The sequence below is a fragment of the Ipomoea triloba genome, chromosome 2 (assembly GCF_003576645.1).
Source record: "Ipomoea triloba cultivar NCNSP0323 chromosome 2, ASM357664v1".
Taxonomy (NCBI): Eukaryota; Viridiplantae; Streptophyta; class Magnoliopsida; order Solanales; family Convolvulaceae; genus Ipomoea; species Ipomoea triloba.
Genome location: NC_044917.1, coordinates 26,607,521 through 26,625,023, shown reverse-complemented (window position 1 = coordinate 26,625,023; position 17,503 = coordinate 26,607,521). Strand labels below are relative to the sequence as shown.

General features: G+C 32.1%; 1 protein-coding gene across 1 annotated transcript; it reads left to right on the top strand.

Moving 5' to 3' along the window:
• Positions 1-9,726: 9,726 nt before the first annotated feature.
• LOC116009350 (auxin-induced protein AUX22-like) lies at positions 9,727-13,324 on the top strand. The gene is made up of 3 exons (XM_031248747.1): positions 9,727-10,333; positions 10,733-10,826; positions 12,932-13,324. The coding sequence occupies exons 1-3, from the start codon at positions 10,003-10,005 to the stop codon at positions 13,038-13,040; spliced, it is 534 nt and encodes a 177-aa protein (XP_031104607.1). The 5' UTR covers positions 9,727-10,002; the 3' UTR covers positions 13,041-13,324.
• The last annotated feature ends 4,179 nt before the right edge of the window (positions 13,325-17,503 follow it).

Below are 17,503 nucleotides of genomic sequence, written 5' to 3'. Positions count from 1 at the left end.
GACTATTGAAAAAGCCTTAATTGGAAGGTGTTGAGTTTGTGCTCGATACGAATTCAATATCTTTGCCATTCACTCTGGGATGATACTGAGTATAAAAAGTTACCATGTTAATTGACATAGTAAAAATTTTTCTAATTTTTTTTTATATAAAATTGTTAACCAAGCTAGGAAAGAATAATTAGGTGAAGAAAACCTATATATGTAAATAATTTATTTTTCTCTCAATTCTCTCCTTCCAACTAAACACGTAGAAAGAGTATGGGTGGAAAAGAAAGAGTATGGGTGGAAAAGAGAGATTAATGAAATGATAGTTAGGGGTAAATGTTGGGAGGAGGGGTATTGTGTCATGAGGCAAACAGGGAATATGGGAGTGGCATTGTTGGAAAGTTGGAGACAAAACAGTCACGTGTGCCCCAATATGGGCCGTTAGCCAAGCCCAAAGGATAGCTTATGCTCGGTTGGGAAGAAACAAACACTTTACTTAGTCATTCATCCATACTTATATTTTAATAATATTACTTTAATATAATACTCTCATTCATTCATCTTTCTCAACCCACTTTCCATGCACACAACATTATCATATATTGTCCGTAGGGACAACGCAGGTGGTAAGAGTGCTCTACCTACAACCGAGAGGTTGTAGGTTCGATCCTCAAATCCTTGGGTTTAAGCCGGTCAGCTATGGGTAATCTAGGCTGGTTTACCTCCTTGTGGTTCTTTGCCGACTAGGGTCACAGGGCGAAAGAAAACAAAAAAAAAAAAAAACATTATCATATATTGTGTTGGTAAGGATAGCCTAAGTGGTAAGAGTGCTCTACCTACAGTCGAGAGGTTAGAGGTTTGATCTCTAGTCAGCTATGCTCTTTTAGAGTCGTCACACAAGATCTTCCTATTGTAGATTATTATACAATAGTGAAATTTATTCAGTGCATACCTTTTAGTTGTGGGTTTCCCTCGTTACCCAAAAAAAAAACAAAGTGAGACTATCGTTTTTGCCATTTAATCGATACTATTGTTTTATTTTTTTAAAAAATAACTTTAGTCATTCTCATGACTTTTCCTATTTTTAGTAAGGACATTTTTATCTTTTTATATTTTTCTTTTGTTATTTTTCGGTTTTAACGGGTTTATTAATTGATCGATGGACCATTTTGGGTATTTACTCTTTAAAAAGTGTTTATAATCTTGTTAGATCTGGATTGATGGACGGCCACTATGAGTTCTCATTCCCCTCCTAGGCATGTGGTTTTCACTTGATCTGTCTCATATATATATATATATATATATGTGTGTGTGTGTGTGTGTGTGTGTGTGTGTGTGTGTGTGTGTGTGTGTGCGCGCGCGCGGTGAAATGAGAACGCGGTTTTTTTGTCAAAAGTGAGAATTGATTTCAACCGTCTATCGGAGTTCATCGAAGGTTTTAGTAAAAAAACACAAGATCAATTTTATGATTATTGAAAACTTGAGGTTCATTTTATTAATATTACAAACTTGATTGTTTAGTAGTGGTAAGATTCTAACATTTAATTTCTCATGATGAATGGAGCGGATGTATCCACACTTTTTACAGAGAGAAGTGTTCTCAAAGTTGGGTTTTGCTAATGTGTAAGAGCGTCCAGATCAGAGCAGTAAACTCAAAGTTTTTTTTTATATGTTCTATGACTTCTATCTAAGTAAAGCGTTGGAGTATGTTGAGCATATGATATATAAAAAATTAATGTGTAGTTATCAAACTATTAGTTTAGATTTTTAGATGATCCATGTGTTGCTTGGAGTCCATAAAAACTAAACCGCATGCACATGTGAGGGACTTGTTGAACATATAATATATACGAGTAAATAATAAACACATAGTTCAACTATCGCCTTAGACTTTTAGTTGGGTATAACAAATCCTTCAATTGAGTCTTGAAGATGGAGTAACAAAAACTGAAAAAACTCCCTCAAATATATATAGAGATAGACAATATATAGACAATAACTTCACTATTTCAAAAAATATATAGAGAGATAGACAATAAGTTGACTATTTCAGAAAGATCAAAATTTAAAATAACTCTCCTTAAGATATAATAATTAAGGAGATTTGTGACCAGGGTACGATGCTAATATATTTGGTTTACACAATTTACATAATTGGTTGGATGAGGAAACATTAAATAAAATGATCGAACAGGTAATGTGCATCAGATAACCTGTTGTAACTACCGAATTGAAGTTGAAAGTGCAATGAACCAGGACAAAATCAATACCTATGTTGACATTAATTGATTAATAATAATAATAAAAAAGCTGAATGACAATTAAGGTAAGCATTCACTCATACGTGACATAGTTAGGTTATTGTATATTAATTTCATAAAATGATGATGAGACACATGCATTTATCCCTCACAAATTGTTCCCATCCATTTTTTTTTTAATGAGAAAAATCCTCAACTACTATTCAATGATGTACATTGGACAAATACACTTTTGTGTATTAATTAACCTGCAAATCACAAATGAGAGATAAACAGTACTCCGTATTAAAAAGACTTTGTGCGCCAGGTCTGCCCAATCCTTTTTTCTCTCATTACTTGCAAAGCATATTTAATTTGGAAACTCGAATTAATTACATCTCAATCTTTTGATCTCACATTGGTAATTGTTTCTCATGTTATGTTTAAAACTAACACAATAATAAGTACGTAGCTAAGCATGTTACTAATACAATTATAAGATTACATGTTTGATTGATTAAATTTTTGAATCAAAGAGGGAAGGACTTTGAAAAGACAACTAATTTTCCCTACCTAGGATGTTTCTAACCAAAAACACACTCCATTTATCCTCAAACAGGACTAATTCTAGAGACGGGGGAGGGTTGTCGTTAGACATTGATGAGCTTGAATTGCTAATTAATTAATTGAAATTAATGGTAATACATTATATACTTAATTTGTAAATGTCAGGAGAGACTGTATTCAGAGAATCACTTAAAGGGGAGATTGTATTCAGAGAATCAATTAACGGGGCCTCAGCCTCAGGTCATCTCCATTGCACAAAAAAATAAAATAAAATTATATACTTATTGTTTCAAGTAATTCTATCTATGCAAAATATACTTAAATGAAAGTGGAGTTTTTGTTTTTGTTTTTTTTTTTAAACTACTTATTTGTTTATGGGAATGGGCCTAAAATAAAACTGAAAAATTAAATATAAACTAATTGCATGAAAATAATTTAGAGACTTGAGAAATTTTCACGTGGAAATCTCTTATGACACGTTTGGTTCGCGGAATAGGCCTAGAATGGAATAACATTCCCAGTAATAGGCCTATTCCGCTGTTTGGTAAAACCTTCTATTCCAAGGAACAATATTCCTGAGAATGACCTACTCTATTCCCCTTATAAGGGAATAGAGATTCCTAGGCCCCCTAGGTATTAGGCTAACCTAATGTTGATATTTCGAATTTTACTCTATGGCGTTTTGAGAAAAGGAGATCCTTTTTCCCAAAACGCTCCTATATTATTTATAAAAAAAAAAACTTGTAACTAAGAGCAATTAAGACCCCTTAAATGAATGAGAATGAATGAGCTTTTGACTCTTTAAGGCTTCCTCATCCTGTTGTTAATTTCAAAAGAGAAGCAATGTTTTTCTTATATAGAGGAGCTCAAATGAGCTCATCTTCATAAGTTACTAATGTGGGATCAAAAACTCCAAATTATGTTTAAAAAAATTATTTTATATATAATTTTGTTTTGTATTATTGTTATTATTATTATTCCTTTTTTCTTATTATTGTTATTAATATTATTATAAGTTGTATTTTATTATTACATAATATAATATTAATATTAATAATAACATGAATGTCCTTATTATTATTATTATTATTATTATTATTATTATTATTATTATTATTACATATTTTATAAGGGTATTTATGTCTTTTAAAACATATTTCATTTCTATTCCTTAAACCAATCAAACACTGTAATATAATTCCTAAAGTCTATTCATTCCGCGAACCAAACAATATAATACAATTCCTATTCTATTCCTTGCATATTCCATTCTTTATGGAATAACATTCCTATTACCTCAAAATTCATTCCGTGAACCAAACGTGCTGTTAGTACCACTACACCCAAAACAACATGGCTTTGATATCACTTGTTAGGATCAAACATTGCTTGAAGAGTTCAACTGTTCAAGTATCGATTTTTCATGAAACAATAGATCACGAACATATATATATTTGAACACTCAAATATAAACGATGAATTTAATAAAAAAAATTCAAAATTTTATGGAAGAATTAAAAACCGTTGTCTTTGAGCTTAACATTATTATTATTTTTTGAATACTATTGACCCTATTACATGTAGTATCTGTCCATATACTTTCTCAACCTACTGAAGCCCAACAAAGTCAACATTACCCCCACTGAGGCTCAAACCCATGAGCTTAACTTAAACTAACGACATACCCCCTGCTAGGACTTGATCGAACTCGTGACCAGGTTTTGATACCACTTGTTAGAATTAAGCGTTTACCACTATGCCAAAAGATATAACTAGTAGCGAAATTCCAACTTTATTTTCTTATACCGCAACATTTTCAAGAGGCAAGGTGCTGGACTTGGCTCTTCCGTTCTCCGCCCAACCATCCCCCAACACTTGCTAGCCTTAAGTGCACAATTTTTACTCTTGGTGGGATTCAGACCCGTGACTTGGCTATGATCCACTAGTTAGAATCAAACGCCTACCACTACACGAAAAGTTATCTCATAGCGAATGCACGACTTTATTTCCTTATACCGTAACATTTTCGAGAGAAAGGGTGTTGGACTTGACCCTTCAAACCTCCATCTAACAATCCCTTAGCCACCTAGTGTGCTGGATTTAGTCCTTCACTAGCCTCCGCCAAACAAAATCGTAAGGTAGTAAAAATCACGAACCTTATTCGATGATGCCAATACAAATTCACTATGTTTCAAGGAATTTTGTATATGTACATTTTGTATAGCTAGAGAGCTCTTGGATTTAGAATATTTTATGAATTTTTTAGGGTAGTGTCATATGGAGCTTTTGGTATGGATTGAGGATGAAGATGATGATGGATCCTGTCTTTGACTATGGTCAATTTTAGGTTAAAAAAATAGAAGGGTAATTTTGTCTCTAGACTATATTTTTTTCTTCCTAAAATCCATAGAATTAAAATCCCAAAGGAGTTATGGGGTTCTAATTCCATGAAAATGAGGGAATTGTAATTCCCTCCAACTGCAATTCCTTCCAACCAAACAAATGAATTTTGTTACATTCGGAATTAGGTGAGAATTAAGTGGGAATGAAATTGTAATTCCCTCCAACCAAACGCCCTGTAAGGGAATTGCAATTCCGTGGAATTGCAATTCGCTCTAACCAAACGAAGGAATTTAATTGCCTTCGAAATTTGATGAGAATTAAGTGGGAATTAAATTGTAATACCCATCAACCAAACGTCATGTTAAGGTTGATTAATTGTCTTTTTATAATTGTAAAATCACTATTTATTACCGACTTTACCATTGTGCAATTGATATCTTAATTACGGAGTATCTTTCAATTCCAATGACTTTGACCAGGTTATGGTTGATTCACCATGTCTTTTGGAATTTAATCATCACTAGGCTTATTAAGCAAATTGGGCTATAGCATCACTACCATTTGACATTTATACTCCATTGAATTTATTTTAGTAATTCTAATATTATTACATGCAAACAGAAAAAGAAAACATAAATACATAATGCGTATAAACTGCTAGCTAGTTAAATTTTCAATGAGATTTAAAATTAAAATAGTTTCACCACTGAATATAATGCGGCACATATCAAATAATGTTGAAAAAAAAAAATCAGAATCTCAATATTTTTGTGAAACAAGCTAACGAAAACTCACCGTCACTAACTGTGCACAGAGTAAACTCCCTCTTTTTTGCAATAACGTATAAGAATCTAAATTTTATTACTTATGATTAGATCGGATTCTATTTCACAAACAACATTATTATTGGGATTGAGAATACACAACATATAAATATATGTCAGGACTAGTTATACATACATCAATTTTAATTATTGATTTATTGTCCCCTAAATTCCAATACATAAACTATAACGTAGTCAATTATATGGACTGAATATTGAACAATAGTTCATGAGTCTTATATATGAACTGATCGATACGATACATGCAATAATAATCTTTAAGAATCGAGCACATGTAGGGAGAATCAGTAAGTATAATTATATGTTTTGTGTACAATTTTCAATATATATGATCAGATTCAATGAGAACTAATTTAATCTATTTATGAATGATCAATGGTTGAAAAATAAGAAAAAAATGTGGTAGCATTTCCGCAATTATTATAGTGCATTGAGAAACATTTGATAGTGCATTTGCAGATAACTAATAACACACACTTGAATAGTTAGTTGAATGTATTGTAATATGTATTATAGATCTTGAGTGTATTATTAGTTTTTATATTTAATTTTTAATCTTTGATCATCTTAAATGAATAGATGAGGTTAGTTCGTTCTCATAGAAAGTCTAGTTTTCATTTGAATATAATTATATATATATTGATTATGTTAATGAATAAAAAAAGTTTATTCATTTTTAATACATTTAGTTTCCCAACTGCCTTGCATGAGATTCTTCTTCGTTCTTTAGTTACATGTATTCTTTTCGGCTGTATGACTTAGGCATGAGATGAGATATGGGTTTGATTCATTACCATTTTTTTTTATTGTACAATGTTGTTTAATTAGTTTGGTCCCAAATTTGTTCTCTCAACAAGAGGCCATGCATTCATATATAATTGGGTTTTAATCCTATATATTATTATTATTATTATTATTATTATTATTATTATTATTATTGTTATTGTTATTGTTATTATTGTTATGTTTAATTTAACAAGTTTTTTGGAATGACTATGAAAATTTGGAGTCATTATCAAAAAGTGTGCACTGAGATTTCAAGAGAGGTAAATGACTAGGAAGACCTTGTGTGACGACGGGCTTTCGCCTCTTTCGCCGTCAAAGTGCCTATGGTACCAGTTCATATTTAAAGGTGTTGACAAAAATCAAATTTGTAAGTCATGACCTTCTAGTACGAAAATTATGCTACACTCACTCGAACACTCTTTAGAGATACTTAATTAAGATTTTGAATATATGTTTAGGTTTTTAATTAACTAAATGTATCCGTTGACCACATTTTCCGAACGTTGCCAAACACAGAAAACTCGGAAAACATTTTATGGAAGTCATTTTACGGGTTGCCAAACACACCTTAAATACCTTTATACAATCAACTAATGTATGTTATCAACTAGTTATACCCTCTAAGCCAATCAATTAACAACCATTTATCAAACGGGACCATGCCAAGATTTTTCCTTTTATCATTCATCTTCAATTTATATAATGTTGACAAATAAGCTATATTTAAGAATAGTTTTAGTAGTCCGCATGGACAGCTCAACTGGTCACATGGGTGAAATTTGAGAGAAGAATAGTCTTAGCAAGTCTTAAAGGTATAAGACTTTATCTCAATTTTTACTCCAATTAACTCTGATCTATTAATTTGGAACTATTATTTATGTAGTTTATGAATTTATTAGAATAATTATTAATGTTACATACAATGTTTTTTTTTTTTGAAAACATGTTACATACAATGTATTTATAGTATACATGATGAGTTCAATTCTATATTCATTATAGAGTTAATTCCATTTTTGGTCCTAGATTTATAGGTAATCGTTCACTTTTACTCATTTTTTTAATCAAAACATCCTATTTTGGCCGTAGTATTATTGTGGCATGACCATTTTTGGTCCTCCATCAATAAAATCGTTAAAATACCGTTAAATACAATGTCATTTTGATCTTTTTAATACAAAGTCCGTTGACTCGTTATATTTTTTATGTTTATCTTTTTGAAAAAATTCATAATTGAAGACCGAAATGTATTTGTATTTAACGATATTTAAGCTATTTTGTTGATAGAGAACAAAAAATGATCATGTCACAATAATAATAGGGCCAAAAGAGGATGTTTTGAAAAGAAATGACTAAAAGTGAATTGTCACCTATAAATCTAGTACCAAAAATGGAATTAGCTCTTCATTATATTATATTATAAGTTATATTGTGTGTATATTTTATAGTACCTTCTATCTTATTTCATCCAGATTGAGTTTTTCACTTGTGAATTAATTGAACTTGAGTTAATAAAAAGTTCAGGTCCTAAAATAGTCATATACACATGCGCACACACAATTAATCCGTTTTTTGAAGGCTTTACTACTTGATTGATAGATGTCGTGATCTAATCAATAATTCATAAGGCTCAACCTCACATGTTAATTGTACCAATTAAGAGACTAATTTTGCTACTGACTCTTCAGCTAATTTTGATTTATTTAAGCTCTCTACGTTACATTAGTTATTTGTAATTAATAGGATGATTTGCCATGCATGTTCTATAAAAGATGGAACATATTTTTTAAAATTTCTTTATTTTATTTTATTTTGTATTTGAGACAAGTCTCATCCATGACCAAATTCGAGGTTATAACACTTGTATTACACAAATAATACTCCGTATAGTATTATTATTATTTCTTTGTGAAAAGAAGAAGAAGAAGAATTCCTAATTTGAATTATAAGTATGAATATAATATACATACATTTTATTTTTTAATATTAAATCAATTTAAGTAATAAATTGATTTGTTAAAATAATGAGTGATAGTATATAAAGGTGACTGGTTGGATGAATCGGTCTGTAGGAGGATGAAGCCAATAAGCATCAATGTCCTGAACATTCAAGGTTCATCCCGACTCCCTCGAAGGTCGGTCGGTAGGAAGATGAAGCCAATAAGCATCAATGTCCTGAACATTCAAGGTCCATCCCAACTCCCTCGAAGGTCGGTTGGTAGGAAGATGAAGCCAATAAGCATCAATGTCCTGAACATTCAAGAACCATCCTGCCTCCCTTGGAGGTCGGTCGACCGGAAGAAGCTGTCTGACCGAGTATACAAGGTTATCGGTCGATCATCGACGGACTTCTGGGGAGACGATCTATGAAGGCGAGGGTTAAGAGAATTAACGGATATTTATGTTCGAACGTCCATCATTATGAGTATTTAATGTGTTTTATGAGCCATTACTTGTAACATTAATTAGGAGATTAAATGTGTAACCGACCAGGTGCCTAAGATATATGACTGCACGGACCCTCTGAGGAGGGATAGATTTGGAACGAGGGAGATAGACTAAGCAATTTGAGAGTTCATATTGAAACACACTTGTCGTTCTTGTAATTTTCCGGTAGTGTTGGCCCGCCGACCGATCGCCTGAAGATCGGGAAACCATCAATGAGTTTTGTTAATATAATTAATTGAAGAAATAAAAATTTGGTGTGTGTATATCTGAAATACAAAAAATTTGTGATGAAGAATCGTATCCCTGAACGAATGAAGCAGATCACATGGGATGTTCCTGTGCAGCACAGCACAGAACATCAGACGGTGAACAGAAAATCTGTGGAAAAATGAAAAATCTAGAGCCGTACGATCTGGTCTGCCCCGGCCCAGCCCCGGCCCCGACTACTATTATATTATTATTGTAGCATTCCGGCAATAGCCAGTAAGTAATTTAGGACCCCCACACTCACACTCACACCCAACATTGTATCTCATGTGACCGACCACTGAACTTCCTTGATCTGGCAATATTGTTCCCATCCACCATCAATATTGTCTTATAAATTAAACCTCTCTACATATACCAATTCTCGCTCGGATCAAATCATCAAACACAACCTTAGCTTAATTATTATTAGCTAGCTAGCTTTGAGACCACCTCGTTCGATCAAATTCCCAGAAAACTTCAAAAAAAAAAAAACCTTAGCTAATAATTCCTTTCTAGCTAGCTTGCTTTGGTTGATTGATATGGCGGCGAAGAGTGGGTTAGGATTGGAGATTACTGAGCTGAGATTGGGGCTGCCGGGGAGCGGAGGCGACAAGAAAAGGGTTTTCTCGGAGGGCGATGACGATGATCATGACCGGAGCAGTAGCAATAACAACAACAATAATAAGAAAAAGCAGGTGGTTGGGTGGCCGCCGGTGTGTTCTTACCGGAGGAAGAATGAGGGAAAGAAAATGTACGTGAAAGTGAGCATGGATGGGGCGCCATTCCTACGCAAGATTGACCTCACCACTCACAAAGCCTATTCTCATCTCCTCATCGCTCTTGACAACCTCTTTGACTGCCATGGAATAGGTACGTCCATTTTTTATTTTTTTTTTAAGTGTTACCCACTCTGTAGTATCTGTCCATACATACGTCCATTTTATAAAATTTATTTTTAAAAATATAATATTTTTAGCCCCAACTCATATCAATTTAACTTTAATTTTGTTAAAAGTAGCGTTTTTAATTTAATCTCACCGATTGTCTAGAAAGTGATTTACACCTTTTCCGTCATGTAGTGCAAAAAACGCTCTTTGTGTGAAAATTAAGAGACTAAAATTTTCACTTTAGGAACTAATTAAGTCTATATATTTTATTTTATTAAATTTATATACTCTAAAATTGCATAAAAAGTGTATTATTATTAAAAAAATATTTACATTGTTTGAGGGGTAAAATAAAAATTGTTTGGAATTAAAATGGGGACAGATGAGGCGTTGAAGGATGCAGACAGTTCGGAGTACGCTCCCATATACGAGGACAAGGATGGAGACTGGATGCTGGTTGGAGATGTTCCCTGGGGGTAATAATATATATTTCTTCTGAATTATTATTTTTTAATTTTTATTTCTATTTATTTAGAGCATATCCATCAAAAAATAATTAAATTGGGTATAATAATTACATGAGCTGATTTTAGGTTTGTCTGATCTGAGAATAATTTAGACACACTTCACTTTCTTCATTAAACATTGGTGTGCTAATAATTGAGACATGGTGAGTACATGGAGTTGTCACATTAAATCTTGGAAAACTATAGAATTTTAAATATAAAAAATGGAAAATATAAACATATATGATCATTATTATTTATTAAAAGGTCTTCAAAAAAAAAAAATCAACAATATCCTCACGTGTCATTCATTTTGTGGATATTGATCATCAAACTATTTTCACTCTCAAATCTTATTGCACTTAAGATAAATATGGTTTTACTTGATGCGTGTGTGATGTGTCAATAACTAATTGGTGCGACTCTCCAATTGTTTCTTAACAACACTGAAACTATGCTCCGAAAATGGTGATTGGGATGGTGGAGCATGATTTTAATGTTTGAAGGTTATTACGATAAGTTTAATTTTTTATCACTCTTTTTTAGTCGAGTCCGTTACACATGTATTTCTATTATGGTGATTGTGCACACCATGAGATAGTGGTTGTAGGTTAAAAAAAAAAAAAAACTACACACACAACATTAAAATTTAAAAAATGTAAAATTTTTAATTTTTAAACACGAAAAAATTTAGTATTATTTAGTTTAAATTATTTGAATATAGAATAATAATATAATTTTTTTTTTTTACATGCGGGGCTTGCGTGCCCGCATAAAGTGAGTTAGGGTTGCATAATCCTAGTTCGCGGGCTTCAAAGGCCCACGAAAAAAATCCGCAGTGGGACGAGCCTAATGGGGTGAATTGGCCTGCATTGACACCCCTATATATAAGGAGTATTTTCTTTTTAAAAAATGATAAGTAAAGAATAAAATTGGTAGTTTACTTTATTTTTTGGGGACTAATTAGAGAATGACAGAACAATAGAGGGTAAAAAATGGATAAACTTATATCGATAAAATTTTTTTTACCATTTAACGTGGCACCGCAATAATAAAATTCTTTTTAATTTATTCATTGGTTACTATTAATTGCATGGCTCTGCATTGCGTTAAAAAGAAATTTACTTGTATTACCACGTTAGATACTAAAGAATTTTGATAAGATTATTGAAGAAAAAATGAAAGTAAATGTAGCATTATTATTTTTTTCTTTTATACAATATCAAATTAAATTGTAGTGTGTATTAAAATTGTGATATCGATTGGACAATAAAAACTAATTGTCCAGCAATCAATAATGAGCATATAATCTTCAAAAAATAAATAAATAAAATAATGAGCATATAGGACAGCATTATTATACATATTGAATGAATATAGGACACCCTGAGACTAAGGGATGAAGATGTTTAAAGGAGTTCATAAGTTTCTACGGAGTATTAATTTGAATCGAATGTATTGTGCCGACAAGCGTGTAATTTCGACAAAATTGTCGTGGTCGGCAGTGAGGTCAAGCATGACATCATTTGCATCGGAAACTAAACATTTATAGGGCCACATTTTTCAATTCACCAAAAAATAAGATTCCGTGTAACGTAATAATGAAGTGATAGAAACTTCAAGTTCGTGTCTGCTGGATCTATAATCTATTTATGGTCTCAATTACAATCATCACTTATTTTAGCCTCTTCTCCGTGTCTACATATACTTAATATTAAAAACAATATAATATACACAATATTCTCGGTCGAGTTGATCAAATTGTTGACTTGATACTCTCAGTGAGAGTAGCCTATAGATTTTCTTAATTTGAGTCGGTCAGTTTTGGATAATTTAGATTAGTTTACCTTCTTGTGTTCATTTACTAGTTAAAATTATAAGGCGAGATTTATCACGTATGCACCACCGAGTAATAGCTGTGTGTTTTCTTCGTCACCAAATATATATATATATAAATATATAATTTGGGTTCATTTATTTATCCAATACATATGCATAGTCTCTCAGATAATAGTTGCGAATTTCTTATGCATGTATTTATACACGTCATTCTAAATGGAAACAACTTTTTGCAGTATGTTTGTAGAGTCGTGCAAGAGATTAAGGATCATGAAGAGATCAGAGGCAAAAGGAATTGGTCTTCATGCAAAGAATTTCCTCAAGGAAATGTCAAAAGAAGGATGATGATGATCTAAAACTATATATTATATATGTCTTTATAATAATAATAATTAATTATAATTATTGTTATTATATACCTTAATTTTCATGTTTCTCATTATTTAATTTTCGAGTTTGAAGTGTTGTGTAACAGCAATGTTTTAGTGCCATGCATGTAACACTAGATATAAGCTAAGGAATATATATTATATATATAATATAATCAAATCAATTTCTAGTTTGATTATATGTGTGTTACGACGTTTGCTGTCTATGTGTTATCCATTTCTATGTACTCTCAATACTCACACACTTGTGTATTTATGTGTTTGCATTCTACTTGTTATCATATTCTTAATTATTTATATATAATATATATTTGCAATAATTTTGAACAATACGATTTTTGTTAAATGAAAACATTGTAAAAATGTATTGTGAGTCTTGAATGCATGAAAGTTTAAGGGTTCCTACTTATTGTTACTTCAAATTCTTATCTAGATTACAGACCGGCACTGCGACAAAATATTGAACAAAAATAAATAACAAGAAACAAAAGGAACCAGGACACAAGAATTGGTAAAGCAGTCTGGAGCAATCTTCTCCCTACATCTACAGAGCAATTCAATATATACCCAATCTACTGGATGATCACCAAAAATTACAACTGTTGGTATAAACCACCAATTATACAATATGACTCTAAACCAACTCAAATCTTCATCATCAACTTTGAGGATAGATGTTGCAAGCCAATCCACCATCAAACATTCACCACCATAATTGTATATCACCAAGTATAATACTCAGTAGTAGTCACGAATCTCCATAAAGCACTCGTAAATATGATACAATAATTAGATCAATAATCCTTGAATAGAGCTTCATCTTTACGCCTATTTATATTAAGGCTAAGGCAAAAACTTGTGTGATACCGTCTTACCGTGAGACGGGTCGGGTCGAGTCAAATAAATGTGAAAATGTATTTTTCCTTATAAGTAAGGGGCATTTGTCAACATTACTTATTATGGAAAATGTAATGCGTTTTTTTTTATAAGTAACAAAAATTGTATTCTTGATTAGTATCATATTTGAGCTTATATATAAGTATGACATTTGCATGTTGCTTCAACCCGACCCGACCCGTCTCACGAATAAGGATCCGTGAGACGGTCTCACACAAGTGTGACCCTAGGTGTGTAACGGCCAATTCTATAAATTAGCTGTTGTAGTTCCTAATATTGTGGAGAGCCAATAAATTGAAAAACACTGTCAAAATACTTTGTCCACATAATCATAATATGTTAGAGAAAAACGCTCAAGACTGTTATAAACAAAATAATAAGTGGACATTATTAGTATAACGGACGTAACGGTCCGTCATTAATCCTGTAATTATTGTACCATTACACTTTGTATGTTGTATATATATATGTTGATATGTATTGTAAATGGTTGGATGGTTAATGAGAAATCCTGATGGTCTCCCTTTTATCCTCTTTCTCTCTATTTACAATTACCCTGCATATTCATCGGTTAGGAGCTAAAGGCCAACGGGCACAAAATCTCAACACGTTTTTTTTTCTTTCAAAATCCTTAAATGATTTCTACCAATCATCTTTTTTATTTAATAGGATTTTGTTATGCTCAACAAATCTATTAAAATCAATGATTGATTTTATAGCTGGAGTGTATCATATATATAGTGATATCACAGGATATCTGGGGATATCAGTGACGTTTTTTACTCCCGCATTTTCCGTGAGCCATATAATTTTTTTTTAGAGCATGAACAACAAATGACAATATTTTTTTTGTTTTGTCATGAGATAATTATACCCCAAAGCTCTAAACCTTAAGGGACAATACACTGTTAAAATCCACCTACGTTGCATTGCCTGCAGCAAATGCCCGTGTTGGTCGGAGCATACTAGTCACATTTTTTTAATGATCCTTTCCGATGCAAGCCTATAATTATTGCTAAGGATCCTTCCTTTTGTGAGCTCCGGTAGAGCCTCATTCTTACTCTACCAATCTAGTAACATTATCTCATTTTTCATGACAAAAACAATTTATAGCATGACAATACGAAATTTATATCTATCCCAGAAGTGATAGGTTATTCCTCTATAAATTACAAATAGTAATTCTGTTGCAAATATTTTGAACAGATGCATGATCTATGAAGATCACTATCCCTCAATGGTGATAGTTCATCCCGATATCAATGATCATCAATAAGATCATTCTGGCAATACGAAAAGGAATAACAAATTAAAAATATTTTTTTTTCTCTCGATGTTGTATGCATATGAGCCAAACTAAATTATCCACATCATCTTATACGACATTCATTGCTTTAATTTTCTTATAAGCTATTTTGGCACTCTTGAGAAATCATACCATACTTATGAGTATCATTTGGTTTGTCAAAATGTCGTGATAAGACCCAACCAGGTATTGATGATTTTGGGGACATCATACTTGATATATTTTCAAATCTAGCAAACTGCATATCAGTATCAATCCCCCATCAACCTAGTACGTGTAAACATTTCCCATTCTGCGTTCCTATTCTTAGTGTGCAGTCTAATTGCGATATTACCACAATTTGCGTATCTTTTATAGGCTATAAAACTCCATATATTTACATAAAGCCCATGATAAAGGAATCAATAGATACGCTGACTGCATACTGAAGATCAATTTTCACGGCATTAGGGGGAGATATACCCAAATTTAAATGCCGAGAAATCCCATGAAATGGAATGATCTTCATTATAATCCATGTACTAGTAAAACTGAACCAGAAGTTTAGTAGATAATCTATTTGCGATATTAGCAAATAATCTGCCAAATATATACCAATAATGTATATATATAGACTGATCATGTTGATCAGAAAAGAGTGACAAGGTCCGATTTATAATCCCCAAATTGGACCAAATAATATATATCTCGATACTCCTTGACGCCCTAAGGAGATATATCGGTTTAAGAGATATGAATCATAATATATACTAGATCTAGCAAAGAAGCATTGTCACTTTTGCCTTAAAAAAATTATGTCCTGAAGACATTTGTCCAGAAGACGAAAACCCTAGTAAGGTTCACCAAACAAACATAATACTAGGGATGCGGAACAATCAGATCTTAATACTTGGGAAATGTCAACGATGTGATTAAAAATTGTCATGATTTTGGGAGAAAATTATACAGTTGTCGACAACACACGCCTATATAATTGCTCATTTAAATAAATTGGATCCAGGTGAGGTGCCAGATGCATCCTCATTATTTAATATTTAAAGGAGCAATTAAAGCAGAGCTCGACTCGCTAAAACAGATTCTCTTGACAATACATACACCATTGAATAATAACCTTGTTGGTTACTAATGGATGTTTGTATGAAAGAGAAATGAAAACAATAAGGTGGTATAATAGCGAGTGTTTGTAGCACATGGGTTCACGCAGAAACCCTTGATTAATTTTAATCAAATCTCCCATGTACGATGGCATTAAGTTCTGCTATACAAGATAATTGGCAGTACAAACTTAGATATGCAACTAATAAACGTCGTGACCATATGACAATAAGGTCATTGGACGGTATGGTCTTTATATGACCTTAGCACATATCATAATTGACTGAGTAATTCTCTTTTTGGAGAAGGAATTATCTGTCATTATGAATTCGTTAAAGGATTACGAATAGAGTTATTACCCTCATTTAGAAGGGATAATATGTACCATAAGTGTTCTTTATTGAATTGTAAATGAGCATAGTATTACTAAATTTGATCCTTGATGGATTTATAATTACAACATGTTTGTTGTTGAATTACAAAGCCTTTACTTAATAGTAAAGCAATTAACTAAGTAATTTCCTCATGAAGTAGGAAAATGTAAAATCAAAATATACCATAGTACTTATTGAATCGTAAAGAGCTTAATGGTATTAGCTCCAAAAACAATTTTTAGAAATGAAAGGACTTGGAAAACCAAGTATCACCTTGACATGAGGGTCGAGTATTTCCTTGAAACGAATTTATATACCAGTTAGCCTATTCTAAAATGTCTTTAACACATTTCATATAGATAAGTATGATTGACTTATCACACTAACAGTTAGATCTCCTGAAGAAGATAAGGAAACCGCTTAGACTCAAAAATTATGCTAAAGACATTCAGGGACTTGAAGTCCATTACTTCATTATTATCGGAACACTACGGAAGAACCAGAAGTTCTGTGATTGTATTAGGACTGACATTGCCCTTACAATGAAATCACCTATAACTCCTAGTGCTCCAAATATCCTCTAGTAAAGATATGCGATAAACCAATGTGTGTTTCTCATAGATCACTTGGTTATGCATGTTCTACCTTCACTACCTTACGGGCGGATAATAAAAGCATGGTTTGATAAATAATTAGCCAATAATAAGTAGGTAATATGTGTATCATTTGTACATTTACGCATTGATT

Excerpts from the sequence above, each read along its gene's own strand:
- LOC116009350 (XM_031248747.1), top strand. The coding sequence starts at position 10,003 with ATGGCGGCGAAGAGTGGGTTAGGATTGGAGATTACTGAGCTGAGATTG. Across the intron at positions 10,334-10,732 it reads CTTTGACTGCCATGGAATAG|ATGAGGCGTTGAAGGATGCA; the intron begins GTACGTCCATTT and ends AAATGGGGACAG. Across the intron at positions 10,827-12,931 it reads GTTGGAGATGTTCCCTGGGG|TATGTTTGTAGAGTCGTGCA; the intron begins GTAATAATATAT and ends AACTTTTTGCAG.